At 39.8% G+C, this 24,005-nt stretch overlaps 1 protein-coding gene across 1 annotated transcript in view; it reads left to right on the forward strand.

The window, feature by feature from the left end:
* Positions 1 to 20,413, forward strand: part of LOC124717135 — a 146,587-nt gene extending 126,174 nt beyond the window's left edge. Inside the window, exons 12-13 of the mRNA XM_047243875.1 lie at positions 5,153 to 5,262; positions 20,051 to 20,413. Coding sequence (XP_047099831.1) covers positions 5,153 to 5,262; positions 20,051 to 20,096 — 156 coding nt within the window. The 3' untranslated portion in view covers positions 20,097 to 20,413. The remainder of the gene's footprint in view (positions 1 to 5,152; positions 5,263 to 20,050) is intronic.
* The last annotated feature ends 3,592 nt before the right edge of the window (positions 20,414 to 24,005 follow it).

Consider the following 24,005-nt stretch of genomic DNA (forward strand, 5'->3'; position numbering starts at 1 on the left):
TCTGTGTTAACTAATAATTTTTCACATTTAGAGCAGGCTGCCACTCATTCACACCAAATAGAAATTCTTTCCAAGTCATCTTGCACCCTCCTACAGTTACTCAACAGTGGCACTTTCCCATATACTACAATATTATCTGTAAACAGCCACAGGCTGCTGCTCTCTCTATCTGTCAAATTGTTTATGTATACAGAGAAGAACAGTGATACCATCACACTTCCCATGGACACTCCTAATGATACTTTTATCTCTGAACACTTGCCATCCTAGATGATGTACTGGGTTCTATTATGTAACAAATCTTCAAGACACTGATGCATACGAAAACCTATTATGTTTGTGTGAGCCTTTGTAAACAGAATGCAGTGTGGCAGATGATCTTTTCTGCTACTCATTACATATATATGCAGCAACAGGCTCTCCAGAAGCTGAAATGAGATTAATCAGGACAATGAATTGGAAAGCCATGGTGCAATAAGATGACAGAAATGTGGAAGTTGGAGTTAAAATTGCTTTTTTTATGTTTTAGGGAATATCAGACTTAACTGGTATGACCACATGGTGACAAAAAGTAATACCAGAACAACATAGTAGTACTTCTGTGGAGAAGCAAAATGAAGAAAACTGAGGAGGTGATGACTGGAATCTGTGAAGTCAGAGTTTGAGAGAGGAAGCCAGAGGTGGGAAGACATACAAAAGAAAGTAATGTGCATTGTCAGCAGAAAATGGCAAGTGCTGGTGTGCAAATGTGGGGAAATGGGAGTTACTGTAGGTGGTGGTCATTTTTGTGGTGTCGGTGGTGGTAAATGTTTCTGACTTTGGTGATGTTGTATAAGAGTGATAAATAATGTGGAAGGCCTTTGATCTTATCATAGCTTTTAAATTTTCAACATGAATGCTAATATGAACTTTCTGGTTTTCCTGGTCACTGGAGATTTTGATCATATAGCCAAGTGTTGGTAATTTCAGGTGTTTGTAAGATTTGCATGTATGAATGTGTTTGTTTTCCTGTATCTGAGGAAGAACTTTGCCCCATACCTTAAACTACTTTTAAAGGTACTTTAAATATGCCAGTCTGGCTCTCAATGCCTTTTCTACATGGTAAGTAGCACCCTATTGTATTTCATTGGAATTATTCCATCTTGAATTTTCCATTGTTTAATTTCTTGTACTGATATCTTGGCTTTGTACTCTTCAGCCAAATATATAATTCATTGCTAAGTGTGTACTGTCTGGGCTGTTATGGGTCCTATAGGCCAATGTATATCAGAATGTCCAGCTTAAACTAGGCCATATGGTATTCTGCAGCAACAAATTTTGATTGATATCGGTGACTGTAATGCTGTGTGGCAGCAGCTACAGTAGTGTTGCCCACAGTTAGGCTCAGCTGACTGGGATATTAGATTTGATACATTGATTTCATCAAATAACATGAACTGCAGAAACTGCAATACATAATGTATGGAGTACAGGTAATAATTCACACACACACACACACACACACACACACACACACACACACACACACACAAAAGAGAGAGAGAGAGAGAGAGAGAGAGAGAGAGAGAGAGAGAGAGACTTGCATTGCCCAGCATACTAGAGCCAGGAAATGTACTGATCACACACTTTTGCTTGGCCTCTGGGTGATAGGTGGAATTTGGCTGACTTTGTGCCGCTCCAGAATGTTTACGCTTGCTGATATCTAGTTACACTACAGTATTGTCTCATAACAGTAAGTAGGCATTATGTATATAGTGTGCAACAAGTGTGCTCACATTTTATAGAGTCACTGGAGGAGGATTCCTCCAAAAACTAGAAAAACTAGCAAATTTTTCAATCTCCTCCATGTGGCCTACCTATGACTCGGCTGCTATTTGGCGAGTTGTTGCCTTTAATCATTAAATTTTTTATATTTCATGAAAGACTCTCCTACCATATTTACAATGTCAGCACATTTATTCATTATTTTATACAACATAGGGCCAGTCTAGCAGTGGCCTATCTATACACAAAATGAAGTCCAAGAGCCTAGTTCTGTGGACCGATGCCACTGCAGCAGATTAGTGCTCCCTTTTGACAGCACAACAGCCATATAATACATGGGGAGGGGGGGGGGGGTGTCAGCTTACAGTGGTTTAGAACTTCCAAGACTGTGGGGGCCTGGTCAGTATGTTGGTAACATCACTGCCTTCTGTGTTGTCAGCTGGCAGTATAACTGCAAGTGGATTAGTGCAGGACCAAAATTTTATTAATAAGGGATGATAGCATGTGGCCACTAGTATTTTACACCTATGGGTAAATAGACACACTGAAAATTGTTTGGACAAAATCAGAATGCTGTATCTGGAACTCTGCTTGTGAGTGTAATTTTATCCTACCAGTTGTGTTTCCAACTTGTATTATTAATCTTTTTTATTGTGGTTATGGAAACTAATGTAAAAATGAACTAAATGTTTTTGACTCGTTCTGTATCCATGCGTTAACACGCAGAACTGGATCTACGGAATATGTATTTCAATAAAAATAAATTAATTAATTAACCACTAGCACACAGCAACCCCTTTCATGCTAATGATGCTGACACTGCAATGCAACACGGACTCCTTGAGATGCCTAAACCAATGGCAGCTGTCCCAGTCCTTGTTTGCCCAACTGCCATTTGACATTTACGGGGACTAGTTGGTGCTGGATCTGAGGTGTACGGATCTCTCTTGATAGTGTCCTAGAACTGTTGAATAGGTTTGGTATCAGGTGACGTGGCTGTTACAGTGCCCGCAGTTTGTCTCTCAGGCCATCCTAACACAATATGCGAGTGAAGTATTGGTGCGTCGTCTTGCCAATGGTATAGGTCACCTGCAGGATGATACAGGCAAGCTAATACACACATTAGGACAATAGGTTACTCTGTTGTTTGCCAATGAGACACAGTGAGGTGTGAATCGGTGTCTCCATTTTATCCTGTATATGCATCCATCATGCAAAAATATCTCCATCACATCCCCAAATTATGACACTGAATGAAGTGGGCACAGTGATAAGACGTGAACTTGCATTTAGTAAGACAGTGGTTTGAATCCTTGTCTGACTATGTTGATTTAGGTTTCCCCATTTAAATCTTCACAAAGAATCAATATTCAAATCAAGCTGCAGGTGCATAAAATTCGTATAACAAGCGACACCAGTACATGTGCAGTTGGTACAGAAAGGGAGTTACACTCATACTTTTCGTTCTTTTTGTAATTTCGAAGTACAAGGTTTTTTGTTCGATTAGCAAGATGCAAAATTCATCCATCTCAATTTATTTTTTATAGCACAACACTCTACATTCATAACAACATATTGACCTACCCCGACTAAAACTAAACAATAAGGAAGCTGTGTGGTCTGCATCATAAGAGTATAAATAATCTTTGAACAGTCATTCAAAATATTACATTATCGTGAAATCTTTTAGTTAGGTGTCTTATACAAAAACAATCTTACAAAAGTGCTTGTGTGGTAAATTATTTAGCATTTCCATCTATAGTTAATAACGTTATAATTTTTAGTGAAAAAAGGACAGATTGCTACTCACCTAAAGATGACACATTGAGTTGCAGACAGGCACAATGAAAAGACTGTTACACATTGAGGTTTCAGCCAAAGTCTTCTTCAGGAAAGAAAACACTCACACACATTCACTTAAGCAAGCACACCAGACACATACGTGACTGCTTATCATGAGGTTGTTGCCCATGGCAGTTAACTCTCATTTGAGGTAGTGGTGGACTCTGGGACTGGAGCATTGCACACGCAAGCACCTGTGTGGCTGTTATCAAATGAGCTGGTTTCGTGCATCTTGTGTATAGTGTACTCAGTTATCATAGTGATGGGCAATTGTAATGTCTGGCAATGTCAAATCCATGTGGCTTGCTGAACTGTTGCTGTGGCATAAAAAGTAGTCGCTCTATTCAACAAAGCAGCTATATCCAGTTACTGCTATCAACATATCATCTCGGTTTTAAGGGATGCGGCCAACATCCATCCATGATTTTAAAGTAGGTTTAAGGGAGAATTAGCCAGAATAAATTTCATCTGTGCAAGTACAGCCTTTTTCTTGGAATGGAGATATAAAAAAAACTGACATGCTTTGCTTTAGCTTTATTCTGTTATGTCATAAGATATATTTTGGGGTAATTCAACAAACCAAAAGGTTTTACAATGCAATAAATGTAAACCTAAGTCAAAGAATTGGATATATAACCTGTGATTCTCAGTACATTTATTCCTTAATGAAGTTTGTTGTAAGTAATTCACATTCCTTTAACCAAACTATCTTCTTTTCAGGCAAGCTAAACCAGAAAAAAGACTGTCAATAATAATAATGATTATTACACAAACATTTTTTTGAGATCTGTCAGTCAGGGAATTTGAACTATCGGCAGTACTTCATGGGGTTAATATTTATGACAGTGATCACAGACGAAATATAGAAGGAAACAGGCAGTCAGTAAGGGAGATGGGAGGAATAAAAAAAATAAAAAATAAATGCTGTAATACAGGATATCCAAGGAAGAGTTGGACATCCCATCTCTGGTACAGTTGTTCAAAAGTATATGGTGCTTGTTGAAACTAAAACATTTTGCTAACGAATAACTGGAGCACAGATAACACAAACTTAAAAAGTTGTTTGCAAATACTTTTCTGTTCATGTCTGAGTATCTTTTTGAATAAAGCTACCTTATGACATTTAGGAGGTGGTATACAGTTACATGTTAAGAGTATCATTGTGTACTAGTTTTATCTCTGTGATTCATGAGCATGATTGAAACATTAAAAGTGGATGGTATTTTTTAAATGATGATGTTTGAAACTATACACCTGTGGTGCATTCCTCCAGCTCTTTCTTTAATGTGTCAGACATTGCTGTCCTTGCAAATTTCAGTGTCACTTTTTTTACCATTATGCTTGCATGTGGTATATGCATAATCTGAAAAGTGTGTGTGATGAAACACACCATGTAATGTGAATTGTATAAGAAAAGTCAACATGTAATAATATTCTTCTGTTCTCCCCAAGTCTCGCTGGCTTTTCTTTGTGACATAAAACTGCTGATGGAAACTCTGTAATATATGCTGTCTAATGTAAGTGTTTTGCCTTTTCACTGGCACAGGAGTGTGAGAATTCCCTAACTTCAAGTGCATCGAGCCAGTGCCTGAACCAGCTGGGATCGATTCTGGGCCCGAATGTCCTACGTGCTATGGTACAGCAACTGAATCCCAGGTGAGAGGAGCATATCTCATGTTTGCAAAAACAGCATTCATGCACTGGGTGATTTAAGAGATCATGCAGAAATAAAAGTAACTAATGGTGGAATTCAAGTACAGTTTCCTACAGACATGACTTCTCTCAAGGATTGCTTGTGGAGCAGGGCCAAAAATTTTGTTTACTGATGTTGTCTGACAGATGAAAGTGCATTTCGTCACCTAGGCAATAGACTGGTGTCAGCTGCAACAGCTTCCATGATAAAAACACACTGCAGCTGGCCCAATCACATTCACTAATTCCCTGCACACTCACTGTTTCGTACAAAAGGATGTTCATATCTGTGTGTAAAATTCTCCTTACAGTACTGTCTGAGAGTCCCAAAGCAACTGCACACCAAAGATAGAGGCATATTTAACTACACGGATGTTCTCTGGCATTTGACAGAGCACTGCAAGCACACTCCCAATCTGCATGGCATCCATGCAGCTATTGTGTGTGGATGCGTGTGTGTGTGTGTGTGTGTGTGTGTGAGAGAGAGAGAGAGAGAGAGAGAGAGAGAGAGAGAGAGAGAGAGAGAGAATGTGCACAAATGCACGTCGCATACTTTTGTAATGGTTGCTGATGTTGCCTTGCCTAATGACAGCTGAATGAGCATTTGTACGTGTCCATGCAGATGTTACATACTCGCATTCAGCTGCACACAGGCTGCAAATTTGCTGTGTGAGCATGTGGCACATATTTTTGCTTAGGACCAGATTTGTTTAAAATTTATTTGAATAATGAATACAGTTAAAATTATTATTTGTTATTCATGAATAACAAATATTATTTGAAATATTATTCACTCACACACATAAAAACATATATCCAGCATCTGTTAAAATAAGGTGCTATGGACGATAGATAAATTTTAAATCCAATGACATTTATTGATCCAATTCTTTGTTATTTATTAAACAAATATTGTTTTTGTTGTATTTATATTAGTTATTATAAGAACATTTTTTTTAAATATCTCATCGAAAACTTTATTTTTTGAAAATTTGACATTATGACACTAAAGAAAATGCATTCTACACATGCAGAGAGGAAATCTGTGCATTATATTTCCCAAAACTATCTTTATTTCATGCTAAAGATGTATGATTTTCAACTCACAATGTTCTTCAGCAAAAATTAGGAAATAATCAGTTCTATTGTAGTTTTTGGCAAGTAATTCATTGTGATTCCATGTCAGCTTCACTTCCCAAATCACATTCAAAATATAATTTTCTTTTTATGTCACAAAATTATTTGAAACTTCTGACCCCATTTTGGCTATTATGTGTCTGTAATTTGTTGTAAGCCTCCCTTGGTCATGGACAGCAATACAGGTGAATTGTAAGTTTTTAAATTGTGGCTAGGGATATTACTGCAATAATTCCAGTTGGTGTAGAGAAACAAAAAAGTCTTCCAATCATCTTTTGTCACTTCCTTGATAAAAAAAAGTTGCCAGTGTTTTGCAATATTATGAAGTCTCTTCTATTCTCAAATCCAGTCTCTCTACCAAAATTATTGAATCTTGAAACTCTGAGTGAATGCATGGATGCACATCAGACCAAAAAACTATTCCATATTCTAGCTGAAAACTTACTCAGAGTAAATCCTAAAATGCTTCTGGATGGCTTTGGATGCCCAGGAGCATTCAATAAATGTTCTAGGAGTTCTTTAAATGTAAAGTATGCTGATGTTAGTTATTAGCAACCAAGGACTTCTTCTAGTCACTTATTTTGTAGCACTATAAACACAAATGAATTGCTTAATTATTTTGTCAAGACACACGTATGTAACATGGTCATCAATCTTGGTACAGTGGAGGGAAGTGCTGCACTTAAAGAATTTCTGTTGCGTGCATTCTCATCTTTGGCTTCTTAATGAAGATTTTTTTTCTGCATGTTAGTGAGGGAGGGTGTCCAAGTGCAGAGTAAGCTGAATTGGGCTTTGTTGGTTATTTAACTGCTACTTGCCATTTTTCTCATTGCTAGAGATATAAGAAGCTATAAGTAATAAAAATACAGTGGCATTCTACATTGTTTGTTCTTTAAGCTATAAATAATTTATTTATGAATAAATTTGTTTGAATGAGGTATTTTTTGGAATAATTATCGAGACCGAAATTTATTCACATAATGCTCATCTATGCTTACCATTACGCCTTGTGGTTTCTGCCTCCTTCCATTTATTATCAACTGTAAGGAGTCTTATTAGTTTATTTGCTCGATTTACTCAAAAGAGCATATAGTGTAAATGTACTGAAGCTTTTTTTTTAATTATAAAGAAAACTGAGAATTACAATCTGTTGTCATGCTGCGCAAAATAAATCCTTTCCATTTGTTCTGCCCAAAATATGTATCCAAGCCAGTGTGATTTTTGCAGCAGACTGAATGCAAGCATTACTTTATCAGTTATTCTTTCATACCAATTTACAGTTGCACAGCTAAATCAATTACCTTCAGTAACATTCAATATTCAGTTATCACTTTGATTTTCAATGGAGAAAAGAACAGCAATAAAGTGTGAAATCCATTGTTTCATTACAACGGTACACTGTATACTACCAATATCATTAACTGTGTGATGCTTTGGGGTAACTTCACGAGTTGTTAAATGCACTGAAGATGACACTATAACAGTCAAACTCTAGATCTGCTAGAATAAAACAATGGATTTTTCAATCAACTAATGTTCTCTTCTCCATTGTCTCTATTCAATGATCACTGATTACAAGGGTATCATACAGATTCCAATCTGATTTCTTTAATTTTCATTATACACAATTATACTCAGTTGCTGTAGTAATACTTGGTGGATCTCAGTTATATAGCATACACTTTCTCCATACAAAGCATGTAAAATTGACAGCTAAAAGTAATTCTAACTCTAAATGCATTCCAATGCTTGTTAGGCTCATTAGTGCTGCTACATTGTAACAAAGCTGTATAGACTCCGTCTTTCCTTATCTGTGTGGCAGGACCTCTCACCCATTACCAAGTACTCAGAAGGTGCACACTGCGTGGTACTGAGTGAGGAAACCACCGACCATATGCATCCACATGTGCAGAGTGAGTGACGGGTAGTGAGCGCTGTGCACGCTGTTCTGCCACACAGGTGCAGTGTTCTAGTGTTTGGACACTATGAGGCCCTACAGAGCAGCTTCATTTTAACACTCACATGCTGTTTTCTCAAATTAATGACCCGTACCAGAATGGTTTCCCTATCTGGAACTATTGCATCTTGACCTAGCCTAAAGTGTTTATGAAATAAATGCTGTGTTGTGGTCACACTCAGCACTTTTTTAAGGAAGTCTCAGTCATGCAATCGTGATATTCTCCACTCCAGACCATGCTATTGAGTGACTAGTCGTGACAATGTGGTGCACATGTTCTCCAAGGCCTTGTCACGAACAGCTGCTTCATAGCAATGTATGTGACGTAAATGTCAAACTCTGCATTGAATTTGCCAGTGTCATTTTGTATTGTAGTGTTATTTACATTTAAAATGTGGGAGCTGCATCATGTAGAGCAATTTATGAATTGGGGATCAGTAGTCCAGAACAAAATTCTGCACTAGGATATGCCAGGGAGTGGCAAAAATAATATGCCATATGTTCTGCAAGTAAAAAAATGTTTGTTCCTCCAGACATATTTATTTAGGACAATTAAAGAGAACTTCTTTTACAGCATATTTTGATATCTTAGTTATTTTGCTACATAGTTGACATTCAATTTTAAATATTTGTTATAGTGCTCCACAGGCTTTCCTATGCCCTCTATGTGCATACTCGGTTGCTGCCAAGTCAGTAACATCCTCTTTCAGTTTGCTTCCTGCCCAAAAATCCTTCACTTTGGGAAAAAGATGGCAATTATATGGTGCCAAGGCTCAAGATTGACAGGAAACCAGCTGTTGTGAAGACAAGGGGAAACAAAGGTAAAATGGGTGTTGTTAGAGAGAGTAGGAGGTCAAAGGTAGTACATTGGTAGAACATAGTGAGAACTAAAGATGGATTAATGGGAAGAGAATTGAGAAGGAGAATGAATAGTGTGATTAATGAGGAGGGGGAAAGTGGAAGATGACATGGGGAAAACAGTTGGAGTAAGAGAGGGTGGGAGGAGAGGTGATGGAAATAAATGTAAAAAGAAATAGAGATCCAGTATAAAAGGAGGAGGGCACGGTAAATCCAATATGGTGGTAGGGTGCAAGGTTATGCAAGAGAGCCAGTTTACAGCTATGCAGTTCAGGTAAACTATGTGGTCCTAAAATAAATAATGCTCCAACATTTTTAAAGCTGTTAGTATACTTGGGAAAACATACTTTTAGGTGCTTCCAATTTTTTGTTTCTTTTGTACATATGTGAAGTCTTGAGAAATTCTGACAGGTGGCAGAGACATAGTTAACCATCAAAATGGGTCTGCACAAAAAACTCATTTCTAGCAATTTGCTGTAATTGAATTGTTGGTTGCAGAAAAAGAAACTGTAGTGAACATTGTTAATCATTTGTGTGTAGTGCATTGTAATGATGCAGTTGATAGGAGTAAGTTCCACAAATGCTTACAACAGAACACAAGCTTCAAAGAAAAATCATTTCATCTGAACTATTGGAGCAGTTTGTACCAATGGAGAAGCTTCCTATTGTGGATTGTTGCAGGTCACAAAACCTGGAGACATCACTGGAAACAAAATGGCAGTCACTGAAGTGACAGCACACACAATCACCAAAAAAGAACCAATTTGATGCAGCTCCCTCCGACAGTTTTTTGGGGTACTGATTGTGTCATTCTCTTGGATGTGTTGCCAAAAAGGTTAACCATTAATTCAGAGGCATATGTGAAAACTCGGAACAAGCTAAAGGACCATTCCTGGCTTGTTCAGTCTGACAAGAATTCAAAAGAATTCTTACTTCAACACAACAGTGCCCTGCCATACACAAGATTCAGAACCGGGGAACACATTGTCAAATTGGTTGGACATCAATGTATCATCTGCCCTATAGTCAACACCTGGCACACTTAGAGATCCAACTGTTCAGCCCGTTTAAGAATTCTGTACATGGAAAACACTTTGAAGATGATGAGAGCATAACTTGTACAGTGAAATCATGGCTATGAGCACAGGACAAAAGCGTTTACCAATGAGAAATACATGCTCTTGTACAACGCTGATGTAAGGCCATAGAACATAATGAAAACTATGTGGAAAAATCATAAATGTAAACTAAATGTTAACTGACATTGTGACAAAATTCTAATTTTGTAGGATTCATATGTTTCGAGAAAAAAAGTTGTGGGGCATTTTTTTGTTGAACAGCCCTTGTGTAAAGCCATTTAGAAGAAATATATCAGTGACCTGTATAATAATCTGTCTGAGATAGCACTATACATAATTGGTTGTTGTTATACCTTAGAGAAGTTGGTTGCAGTGGCTGCCTCTGAGTGTCAATATATGTTGTGACTTCAGAAAATTAAGCTACACCTATTGTCGCGCTCTGAGATCATTGCTCAGAAACAGAGCTGTATACCTAGACAGGAGTACATGTCACGGTTTCCTGTAGACAAAGTTCTGCTGCAGTGTAGATGATACGTGCATCATAGTGTCGGGATGAAATGGCTTGACAATTGGAAGTGTACTCCAAAGTTGAAATCCATCGGACAATACGATCCTTGCGGGCCAATCCTCAAAACTAAACCCAGATTCGCCATGAAATTCTGGCAGTATAAGGGCGAAATGCGATGTCACATACACCCTTAGGGAAATGGTACCAACGATTTGACCAAAGTAGTACAGATATTATTTTATGACTATAGGCTGAAGCAGCAATTGAAAATTTGTACCAAGGCTGGGAATCAAACCAAGGTCTCCTGCTAACTAGACAGGTGCATTAGCCACTAAGCCACCTTGACAAAGTCGTTCACACAACTGCGTGGATTATCCTGGCATGCTATCCTCCTCAGTCCAAATTCTCACTGCTCCCCAGTCTACCTTAAATTCCCCCTTACATATGAACAGAATTGTCGAGGCTCTTCCTGTTCTGGAATAGCACCTCACCATTAAATGTAAATGGGGGATCCAGCCTGAAACCCAGGTAGAGGTACTTACACAAATTATATTACACAATTTCAATATTATGAAAAGGAAAGTTGCTGCTTACCATATAGAGAGATGCTGAGCCGCAGATAGGTACAACAAAAAGACTGTCACAAAATAAGCTTTCGGCCAACAAGGCCTTTGTGGAAAATAGACAACACACACGCACACGCGCGCGCGCGCACACACACACACACACACACACACACACACACACACACACACACACACACACACACACACACGTGCACATGCACAAAAATGCGACTGCAGCCTCTGGCAGCTCAAGCCACACTGCGAGCAACAGCAGCAGAGTGGTAACTATGTGGGGGTAAGGAGGGGGCTGAGGTGGGGAGGGGGAGGGATAGCAGGGTAGGGGTGGGGGCAGTGAAGTGCTACTGGGGACTGCACAAGGACGAGATGGAGAGAGGGTAGAGCAGCTAGGTGCAGTCAGGGGGTTAGTTGGGAGTGCAGGGGAGAGGTCGGAAGGAGGGGGGAGCAGAAAAGGAGAGAAGTAAAAAGACTGGGTGCTTTCATGGAATGAGGGCTGTGTAGTGCTGGAATGGGAACAGGTAAGTGGCTGGATGGGCGAGACAAATGACTAACGAAGGTAGAGGCCTGGGGTTACAGGAATGTAGGACATATTACAGATAGAGTTCCCATCTGTGCAATTCAAAAAAGCTGGTGTTGGTGGAAAGGATCCATATGGCACAGGCTGTGATTGAAGGATGTGGTGTTGGGTAGCATGCTCAGCAGCAGGGTCATCCACTTGCTTCTTGGCCACAGTTCAGCAGTGGACATTCATGGGGACAGTCAGCTTGTTGGTTGTCATGCCCACATAGAATGCAGCACAGTGGTTGCAGCTTAGATTGTAGATCACATGACTGGTTTCACCAGTAGCCCTACCTTTGATGGGATAGGTGATGTATGTGAGCGGACTGGAGTAGGAGGATGTATGGGACAGGTCTTGCACCTAGGTCTATTACAGGGATATGAGCCATGAGGTAAGGGGTTGGGAGCAGCAGTTGTGGAGGGATAGACAAATATATTGTGCAGGTTCAGTGGATGGCAGAAGACCACTGTGTGTGGGGGGGGGGGGGGGGGGGGTTGGGAAGGATAGTAGGCAGGACATTTCTCATTTCAGGGCATGATGACAGGTAGTCTAAACCCTGGTGGAAAATGTCATTCAGTTGCTCCAATCCTGGGTGGTACTGAGTTTTGAGGGGAATGCATGTTGTTAGTAGGTTTAATATGGACAGAGGTACTGATGTAGCAATCATTGATGTAGAGTTCAACATCTGTGAAGGTGATTTGTTGGGTTGAGTAGGAACGGTTAAAGCAAATGGAGGAGAACCTGTTGAGGTTCTGGAGGAATGTGAGTAGACTGTCCTCACCCTCAATCCAGATCGCAAAGATGTCATCAGTGAATCTGAACCAGGTGAGGGGTTTAGGATTCTGGGTGTTTAGGAAGGATTCGTCTAGATGGCCCATGAATAGGTTGGCGTAAGGTGGTGCCATGCGGATGCCCATTGCCATATCCTGGATTTGTTTGTAGGTAATGCCTTCAAAGGAGAACTAATTGTGGGTGAGGACATAGCTGGTCGTGGTGCCTAGCAAGGAGGTTGTAGGTTTGGAATCTGTTGGGCATTGGGAAAGATAGTGTTCAACAGTGGTAAGGCCATTTTCCATGAGCCAAGCATCAATGCAGGAACAGTATGTGGGTCTGGGTTCTGGCTAGGGATAAGGAAGCTTTTCTGTATTGATGCAGATGAAAGGAGCAGGAATTTATAGTGGTATAAATGCAAAAAAAATTACGCAAGTAATGTAGAATTATGTCCAAAAAAATTAGCAAAAATAAATTCAAATATGTGATAAAAATCACAAAAAGGAAGACTCGGATGAAAAAGGGGGACACAAGATGAAATCTGAGGGAGCTGACAATAGTGATAGGCGAGTACTCGCTAAAATTGGCATGAAGTCACAATGAGATCAAAGAAAAGATACAAATAATGATAATAATAAAATGTTTATCTGTGGGTAGCAGGTCAGAGGGTGGAAAAGTGTGAAGAAGAGGGATAGCAGATGTGACTGGATGAGGTTAAATTAGTGGGAGCGAACCAGGATAGAATGGGGAAAGAGTGGGGGGTTGGGAGGGGTTCGTAGGATGAGATACAATATCATGTGGGAAATAACACACAAAAATATGGGAGAGTGATGTATGGAGAGCGATCAGTTTAAAGGTATAGGATTAATGACATTGGCAGGAGTAATGTGGGACATAACATGCTGCACCAACAATCAGCGTGGTGTTGTAGCTGCCTGTTGTGCGTGGCCAAAATGGTTGATACATTGTGGCTCATAAGTAGAATGTAGAGTGCAGTTTGTAAGACAACAAGAGAAATACAGGAATGGAGAGAAAGAAGGATGGACATTGAGTATAGTAATCTGTTAGAAAATAGTAACAAGGAAAACAGCACTGGGTTTGGATCAAAGAAAAGCCGTCAGGCAAGAATTCAACAATGGAAAATTCAGGATGGGATGTAACAACATTATGAAAAGGGAAGTTGCAACTCACCATATAGTAGAGATGCTGAGTCGCTGATAGGCACAACAAAAAGACTGCCATAATATAAGCTTTTGGCCAACAAGGCCTGTGTTGAAAATAGATCACACACACACACACACACACACACACACACACACACACACGACTGCAGCCTCTGGCAACTGAAGCCACACTAGGAGCAACAGCAGCAGTACGTGGTGGGAGTGGTAACTGCGTGGGGGTAAGGAGGAGGCTGTGGCAGGGGGGGGGGGGGGGGGGGGGGGATAGCAGGGGAGGGTGGGAGCAGTGAAGTGCTACTGGGGACTGCATGAGGGCAAGGTGGAGAGAGAGTAGGGCAGCTAGGTGCAGTCGGGAGATTAGATGGACTGCAGGGGAGAGGTTGGGAGGAGGGGGGGGGGGGGGGGGGGGAGCAGAAAAGGAGAGGAGGGAAAAGACTGGCTGTGTCAGTGAAGTGAGGGCTGTGTAGTACTGGAATGAGAACAGGGAAGGAGCTGGATTGATGAGATAAATGACAGGACATTCCTCATTCAGGGCACAATGAGAGGTAATCGAAACCCTGTCGGAGAATGTCATTCAGTTTCTCCATTCCTCGGTGGTACTGAGTTACAAGGGGAATGCCCCTCTGTGGCTGGAGAGTGAGACTTTGGGAGGTTGTGGGAGACTAGGAAGATAAGGCACGGGAGATTTGTTTTCATGCAAGTTTGGGAGGATGATTATGTTCTGTGAAGGCCTCAGTGAGACTGTCGGTATATTTTGAGAGGGACCATTTGTCACTGCAGATGTGATGACTGTAGGTGGCTAGGCTGCATGGAAGGGACTTCTTGGTATGAAATTGGTGGCAGCTGTTGAAGTGGAAATATTGCATGTTGTTAGCAGGTCTAATATGGACAGAGGTACTGATGTAGCCATCTTTGAGGTGGAGGCAACATCTAGGAGGGTGGTTTGTTGAGTTCAGTTGGACCAGGTGAAGCAAACGGGGTAGAGGCTGTTGAGGTCCTGGAAGAGTGTGGACAGGGTGTCCTCACCCTCAATCCAGATCGCAAAGATGTCATCAGTGAATCTGAAGCAGGTAAGGGGTTTATGATTCTGGGTGTTTGGGAAGGATTCCTCTAGATGGCCCATGAATATTTTGGCATAGGATGTGATTGTATCTATCTAATAGTGAACCGCTGCACCATGGTGGCTTAGTGGCTAACACACCTGCCTAGTGAGCAGGAGATGCAGGTTCGATTTCCAGCCTTTGTACAAATTTTCACTCACCACTTCAATCTGTATACGTAAAATCACATCTGTATGAGACCAGTAAAAGTCTCTGGGACTATATGATTTCATTTGCAAAGCAGATGTTGATGGGTTGGTGGTACTGTTTGGGAAGTCCAGTACTTGCATCATGCAATTTCTATATTGTAACCAAGCTAAAAGAACATCTGGGAGAGAGGAAGAAAAGAACCAAAACAAATGCATATCTAAAGCATCCCATACATTGGCAATATATCACAGAAGATTGGAAATATTTTTAAAAACCGCAAAGTAAAAGTTGAGTTTTCTACAGAAAATAAACTACATAATATAGTGTAATCATGACCTATACTCAGACTTTGAATATACTAAGTAACATGCCAGGAATGCTCCTAGGACAAGCTGGCCAAAATTTCAACACCACATACACAGAGTACCTTAAAACCTGCACATACAACAGACACACATCATCAGCAGTAGCCACACACATACATCATACAGGACACTCATTTGGAAAAGTAGAGCAAAGTGTCAAAGTACTCCACCGACTAAATAAATGGCATGAACTGGATTTGTTAGAACAACTAGAGATACATTCACATTACAGAAAATATGAAGACAAAAGCAGATGACCTGGACATCACCCAACAACCTCTTAGGAGAATTTCAGATTGATCTGTTGCCATCTCAAGGAAATCCCATAGAGAGATCCACAATGTAAAAGTGTTGAGAAGAGCAAATTTGGACCACTATCTCTCCAAAATAAAGCTGAGATTTCTACCTAGGAACACTAAGAGAACCAAGTCACTAAAGCTTACTAAGTTTGATGTAGAAAAACCTTCAACTTGCAACCAATTTGCAGAGAAATTGGTATCACTGGAAAGTAGAGATTGGGATGAATTGAGGAAGAACATAGGGAAAGTTGCCACATAGACTGCACCATTACTGAAACAAAAGAAACATGCCTGGTGGACAACTACCTGTGAGGAAGCAGTAATGCTGAGACAGCTGGCCTGGCTGAAGTGGAACTCACAGAAGGCTCAAGAGAACAGAGACAAGTTCATGGAACAATGAAAGTTAACTGTCAGAACCATGAGACAGGTAAAACAGAAGTTCACAAAAGACCAATTGACACAACTGGATAACGACTTCAAGAAAAACAACACCAGGAATTTCTACAGCAGTTTTAAATGGAACCTAATCCACTACAGTCCACCTAGCCTCCATTTCAGAGGACCAGATGGGAAGCTAGCCTACAACGATATAGACAACTGCCATCTCCCGGCCATGTACTTCGAGAATCTCCTGAACTGTGAATCACCTGTTACATTCTTTGATTACCAGGACAACACCAAGCATCCAAACTCACAACCACCGACAAAAGAAGAAGAAATAGAAATTATCCAGTCCTTGGAAAACAACAAAGCATCAGGAGAAGACTTAACAGTGGCCAAACTATGGAAGCAGGCGGGAGACAAGACTGTAAGCAAGTTGGCGGAAATCCTAAAAAAACATTTGGGAGACTGAAACATTACCTAGTGACTGGACTTCTGCCTTAATTCATCCCTTACACAAGAAAGGGTACTTGACTGACGTCAATAATTATCGAGGAATCTCATTGGTACCTGTCACATAACAAGATTTTCTCCAAGGCCTTATTAAACAGAGCCAAACCTCAACTGGACCCATAGCTGGGGAAATACCAGGCAGGTTTTAGAAAAGGGCGCTCTTGTACTGAACAAATACTGAACCTGAAGTCAGAGCTACGACAAGTAAAAATGGATGGTAAGAAGTATGTCATCATCTTCGTTGACTTCAAAAAGGCATATGACTCAGTCGATAGACCTACTCTCAAGAACATCCTTCAAGAACTAGGGCTAGGTGACAAGACCCACAGCCTTATCCAACACACTTTAAGCAACACCAGGTCATGAGGAAACCTCTCATAAAGTTTTGAAATCAAATCAAGAGTAAGACAGGGAGCTGGTCTGTCCCCTCTCCTCTTCAACTGTGCCCTGGAAAAGGTAATAAGAGAATGGCAGAAGGAGTTAGCTCGAGAGTGGATTCCAAATGGTATCTCTTTGGGACATAAGTGCAATGGGCTCAGTGTTGATTGCCTGGCATTTGCCAATGACGTAGCACTTCTACCAGATTCAATAGAAACTTCAGTGAAACAACTCAACGTTCTCAGACAGCAAGCAGTAAAGGTTGGGCTTCATGTCTCACTTGAAAAAATGCAGTACATCATGAACATAGACGAATCTCCTAGTACACTGCATCTTAACCAGGGAGAGATCAAGAAAATCAACAGGTTTAAGTACTTGGGAGGATGGCTGGAACCCAATCTATCTGAAGGAACAGCACTGTCAACTCGAGTCAACAAACTAGAGCTGGCATACCAGCTGACCAAGAATACTTATGATAAAGAATGTCTCTCCCGTAACACTAAATTGAAGCACTACCAGACAGTCATCCATCCTGAAGTCTTATATGCTTCAGAATGTTTAGTACTCAATAGGAAGGGACTTACTGAAAAGCTTGAAATCCAGGGGAGAAAGATAATGAGGAAGATACTGGAGCCAGTCAAGGAAGGTGACAACTATAAAAGGTGACCCAACCAAGAGCTCTAAGAGTACTGTGAAAGGATCACAGATGTAACTAGAAAAAGACGTCTAGAATTTTATGGACACATTTACAGGATGTATCGTGACAGATTGACCAACCAGCTTCTCTGTTACTGGCAAAAGAGGAAGACCAAGTCACCATGGTTGATGGGAATGGAGAAAGATCTTCAGGAACTATGAATAAAAGAAGGAAACTTGAGGGATCGGACAATATTCAGGAAGAAACTTAACCAAAAGAGGTTCCAGGACAGACTACCAAGAAAGAAGACTAGTGCCCTCTGGACACAGGAGAGGAAGGAACAACACAGCCAGAGGATGCATAACTACTGGGCAAACGTCAAAGCCCACTCCAAATGCAACAGATGAATGTCTTGGTCCTTAGTTGGCCTATACAAAATAATAATAATAATAATAATAATAATAAGACAAAATACTAAATGAAAAACCTGAAAGTGAATCAGTGAATTTCTTTAGATGCTTTGAGAATATACTTAAATGAAAAGAGTAACACACAGAAATAAGAATTATTGTAAAATAGATTTAATTGTAGCCTCTCCCCGATGTTATTCAATCTGTATTTTGAGCAAGCAGTAAAGGAAACAAAAGAAAAATTCGGAGTAGGTATTTAAATCCGTGGAGAAGAAATAAGAACTTTGAGGTTCACCAATGACATTGTAATTCTGTCAGAGACAGCAAAGGACTTGGAAGAGCAGTTGAACGGAATGGCTAGCGTCTTGAAAGGAGGATATAAGATGAACATCAACAAAAGCAAAACGAGGATAATGGAATGTAGTCGAATTAAGTCGGGTGATGCTGAGGGAATTAGATTAGGAAATGAGACACTTAAAGTAGTAAAGGGGTTCTGCTATTTGGGGAGCAAAATAACTGACGATGGTCGAAGTAGAGAGGATATAAAATGTAGACTGGCAATGGCAAGGAAAGCGTTTCTGAAGAAGAGAAATTTGTTAACATCGAGTATAGATTTAAGTGTCAGGAAGTCTTTTCTGAAAGTATTTGTATGGAGTGTAGCCATGTATGGAAGTGAAACATGGACGATAAATAGTTTGGACAAGAAGAGAATAGAAGCTTTCGAAATGTGGTGCTACAGAAGAATGCTGAAGATTAGATGGGTAGATCACATAACTAATGAGGAAGTATTGAATAGGATTGGGGAGAAGAGGAGTTTGTGGCACAACTTGACCAGAAGAAGGGATCGGTTGGTAGGACATGTTCTGAGGCATCAAGGGATCACCAATTTAGTATTGGAGGACAGCATGGAGGGTAAAAATCGTAGAGGAGACCAAGAGATGAATACACTAAGCAGATTCAGAAGGATGTAGGTTGCAGTAGGTACTGGGAGATGAAGAAGCTTGCACAGGATAGAGTAGCATGGAGAGCTGCATCAAACCAGTCTCAGGACTGAAGACCACAACAACAACAACAACAACAACAACAACAACAGCAACAGATTTAAGTAAATTATGATCCATATTATTGAGATAAATACCCTTCGAACAAAAGCATATCATACTCTCCAGGAGACCTGTAACATTAAATCTTTGAAATATATCTAAAAACATCTTTTCATCTGTTTGTTTATGTAAGTTACTCTTGATGTATACTGTGCACTGACAGTTGTGTGTGATGTTTAACATGGGGTAAGCTCTGCACAAATGGACCATAAGAAAACAGTAAGTACAAGTTCTTCCAAATTTGGCCATTAACTACATATAAAAATCAATAAGTAACTAAATGTGATGTTTAAAGCTTTCCCAGCGGTTCTACCGTGTTTTTATGGAACAAGTAACTAAATATTGGGAATTTTTTCTATATTGCTGTAAAGGCAAGAAAACAAAGCAGAACCTCACACGTTAAAACCATTACGTAAAAATAGCGTAGTACAAAGAGGAAACACAATTGAAAATGGGAATCGTTTCTCAAAATATATCATGTAAAATAAAATTGTGGCTGGTAGCAGAAAAGTTATTTATAAACAAACCCATTGTTCCCTCAGTCGCAGGCCTTCACAAAACAATTTATAATGGACAAAATCAAATTATTTGTATGGACACTGTGAAGTGGATCAATATTATTCATTCAACAATGAAGAGACATGGATTGGAAAACTTAATGATAATGATAAATAACAATGAGAACAACATTGGCAGCAACAACAATAATAATATTGTTATAGTTATAATAATTATAAAGATAATTTGTTAACGATATGTGACCACATTTACGTATGTTCCAGGTTTCTGCAACATCTAGATGCCAATGTATACATTGCTCCGTTTTAAGGCGGCAACAGACACGCTCGTTCCGCACTGACCTCTTTCTGTCCTATCTTCTGTGATATGTTGTGCTGTTGGTGTGCTGGTGCACACAGCCTCAGGTTTCCTGTGTCAACCGTGATGTAGTTACCTGTCTCAGAATTATAGTATTGGTGTTTTTCTAGTCATTATTAATGTGTGTGACAGTATGAAATAAGCTTTTATGAAAACAAGTGTTTTTCTTATAGTTGGTAAATCTTATTGTAGTGCCTCAGAAGGATCTGTAAGTATTATCAGAGCTGAGTTTTAGTGTGATTAAACCCCCCCCCCCCCCCTCCCCCCTTGAAGAATCCTATCTCAGCCTGTGTTACATACCTTGCATAATTTCTTCTGTTGATAGCTGCAGATTAAATAGTCAGTAGTTCTGTTACCATTTGTATCAAATATTCTAAATCCTTGAAGGAAGATATATTTTCAGTTAATGTAACAAATCAGCCTTTGTTTGTATCATGTACATTTATTATTATCTGTTTTCCATGTTGTTTAACAATTTTAATCCTTACATAAGACAGTACCTCTCATTATATGAGCATTTGTGTATTTTTCTGTGTGCATGTTTATATGTATAGATAATGATGTGTCAGTAAGGATAAGCTCTATGTTTGTGACAAAAGAAACTTGTGCCTACTTCAAAATGTGACCTGAAGCAAATGGCAGCTTTGTGAGAAGGTTTTCGCTTGCAGAATACATTAGTGGCACTGGAAAGTAATATATTTTCCATTTATAAAATGTGCAATAAGTCTGCAGGAGTTCAGCATAGAGGGCAAGCTGTTGCATTATGGATTATGTGGTATTTGTTGCCTCATCAGTAGTGGAATGTCAGTGATGGAGAGACTACTCACTGTGTGCTGTCTCTTAGTCATTGCATAAGAGTTATTGAGCAAGTGAGATTTCTTACTGTCATCAACAGTCACAGAATATAATCGAAATATCTTTAATGACAGATGTGTATTATTAAAATTTTTTGGTGCACTCGCCGCATTAAGTTCCTATAAAAGTTGAAACTTTGACAAAATCCACCATTTTCTTCATAAGTTGCTTTCTGATGAAGAAGAGCTCAGAGTTCTTATAGAAAATTAATTTGACAAGTGCACCAAGAAAATTTTATACACTAGGAGAAAATGTTTATCTGAAAGCATTAACAGAAATAGATGCAGCTGTTATTCAGCAATCCCTTAACATATTCACACTGCAACTGAGATACTTGCAACTGATGCACAGTGCATACCAACAGAATGGCATGACCAAACAGCAGTGTGGATCATGACACGAACATGATGTCACATTGTATAACTTAATATTGGAGGTCAACTGAAATTGTTAGTACTGCTACTGTACACACCACAGGTGATTAGAAGTTTCAGTTTAGTGGACATTGTTGTTTTGGACTTTGTGCAGAAAGTGTAATAATGATGTCCTGGAATTGTTATGATCACCCAAAATCAAAGACAACCTGAAGATGGTGTACTGTAACACCTTAACAATTTGTGTTTGAATAAAACCAGTAAATGCAGCTGATGGTGTTGTCCTCACAACTTACAGGGTGATCAGAAACAGTCTGAAAAGCTTGTAAGGTTATTGCAGGGTGGGTTGTGTGGAGATATAATTGTTGAGGAAAAAAAACTAGATATGTTGCACCTTTTTTGAGCTTATTAGCATTGGAGATAGCCAAGCAGGCTGTCGTGTGCGCAAATTCAAGTGATCTGCCAGCTACTGTGTCACCAGTTGTGTTCTTTATTCAGTTTCCTAAAACTGAACAACAGAGTGATACAAAAATTGGACACAGAATTGTAGTAAGGATCAAACCCGAGCCGAAGGCTGAGCAGTCTCTGGCACTATCATCTATGCTACGAGAACAACTGACACTAATTATATCTGGCAGGCCATTTAAAATAAATGCATGACGGCCTGATTGACTGACTTCAATGCAAAGTAACTCAGAAAGCGCACAAGGTACAGAATTTTTTTCTTAACAATTATTTCCCAGCACAACCTACTCTGCAGCACCCTTACAACCTTTTCAGACTGTTTCTGATCACAATGTGTAAGATACAATAACAGCTATTATCTCAGTGCTGTAAGTTGTGTGACACTGGCAATCTTGCTGCAGTTTGTTCCTCGAGAATACCAGAGAATTTGCTGGCAGTTGCCTTTGACAGTTACTCTTGAACTCTCTCACGGCAGTAATATACCGAGTTTCTCAACAGTTAGAACTTTTGAGAGAGAGAACTGCAAAGTCCTGTAATCTGAAAACAATGGTTTATGGAATAGGATAGATTGCTGCTCACCTCATAGAGTAGTCACCGAGTGTCAGACAGGCGCATTGAAACAACACCTGCCTTCAACTACTGCTTCATGGCCAATGCCATCTGAATTCGTGCCACCAGTACCTGGTTTTCTGAATTGCAAAGGCGGGAACTCTGCATGACCGCCTGGCCACCACCTGCCTCTGTCTCCTCCTCTGCTCTCACCTCAGTGTGGTCAGATAGCACAGTATGCAACGCAGGACCCCAAGTTAGAGTCCCTGCGTGGCAAACAGTTTTAATTAATCACAAACAATTGTTAATAATACAAGGTCACTCATAAATACCTGTGGTACATCACAAGATGACTGCACAAAAACTACAAGATGTATAGAAAAACGACATCAGTGGATAGAGCATCAGTCCAAGTTTGGATTCGTCATATGCACTGTGGTGTAGTTGAAGAGTGCATCACTGAGGGGCAGGTGTGTCAGAACATATAGACGGGTCATCCTTTCGGTACTGCCACATTTATTAGATCATACCTGCAAGTAGGCAACATAGTGAACAGATTTCCAAGGTGGACTGCTGTCATTGCACCTTCCTGGGAGGCAGCGACTTTAGTGAATTGATACTAGAATGGTGAAGTTTCTGACACCCCTAAAACTGTGGAAAGGGGTCATTTTGAGCCCGCATAAAATATTTTCGTGTTGGCTTTACTACTTTATTTTAGTGTGCACTAATGCCTAGCTTTTTGCGAGTTATATCATTGATTATTTAACACTATTATTAAAACATTACTTAGGTATGTATTTCAACAACAACAAAATCTTACCGATTTATCATTGCTGGTGCTACCAGGTTTCCTAAACTGTTGACTTTCATATACTGACAATTTGTAGAAGGTTCTAAGCATATTTAACATATTTGGTCCATATTATACCCACAAAAGTTCTATCCGTGGCTCCGTTGTACTTTTTACTCAAGTCATTGGACTGTGCTAGATGCTCATAGCAAAGATGATTTCTGTTTTACACACACACACACATTTTCTGCACACAGCTCTGTGGCACTTTAACAGCTGTCATTGGCATTGTTGACTTTGCAGAAGCAGATTTTCCACTACTACTGCTTTGTAGATGATTTTGATCCCATATCCTCTTCTTTTATTTGTTCTTCTTCCTGCTCTTTCTCTCCTTTGAGTCCACATGTTCGCTGAAAAAATAACTTTTTCCTCTCATTTTCTTGTTCGTTACTATTTTGTAGATGACTCGTGTATTTATTGCTGCCACGCCCAAGATGTAGAAAGACATGCACTAGCCAAGTCCTGCATGCAACCTTTGCAGTTTGTTTACAGATCATTTGATCAATTACATCCACTCTATGCTTTGCTGCATTGTAGAAGGTTATGGTGTCAGGCTTCTTGTTTCACTCTTTGGTTACTGCTACTTCAACATGCAGTATACTCAGAAGAACGACTTTTTCTCCTTTTCTTGATATACAGTCTTTGTTTCCAGTCTGGTGCAACATGGTTGTGGAAAGTATTTCAGCATTGGGCTTCTCTTCCTCATCAGGAATTTCTTGATGTATCTTGTTCATTGTACCAGCTAATGAAGTTTCCTCTTTTTTTTTT

The sequence above is a fragment of the Schistocerca piceifrons genome, chromosome 9 (genome assembly GCF_021461385.2).
Source record: "Schistocerca piceifrons isolate TAMUIC-IGC-003096 chromosome 9, iqSchPice1.1, whole genome shotgun sequence".
NCBI lineage: Eukaryota > Metazoa > Arthropoda > Insecta > Orthoptera > Acrididae > Schistocerca > Schistocerca piceifrons.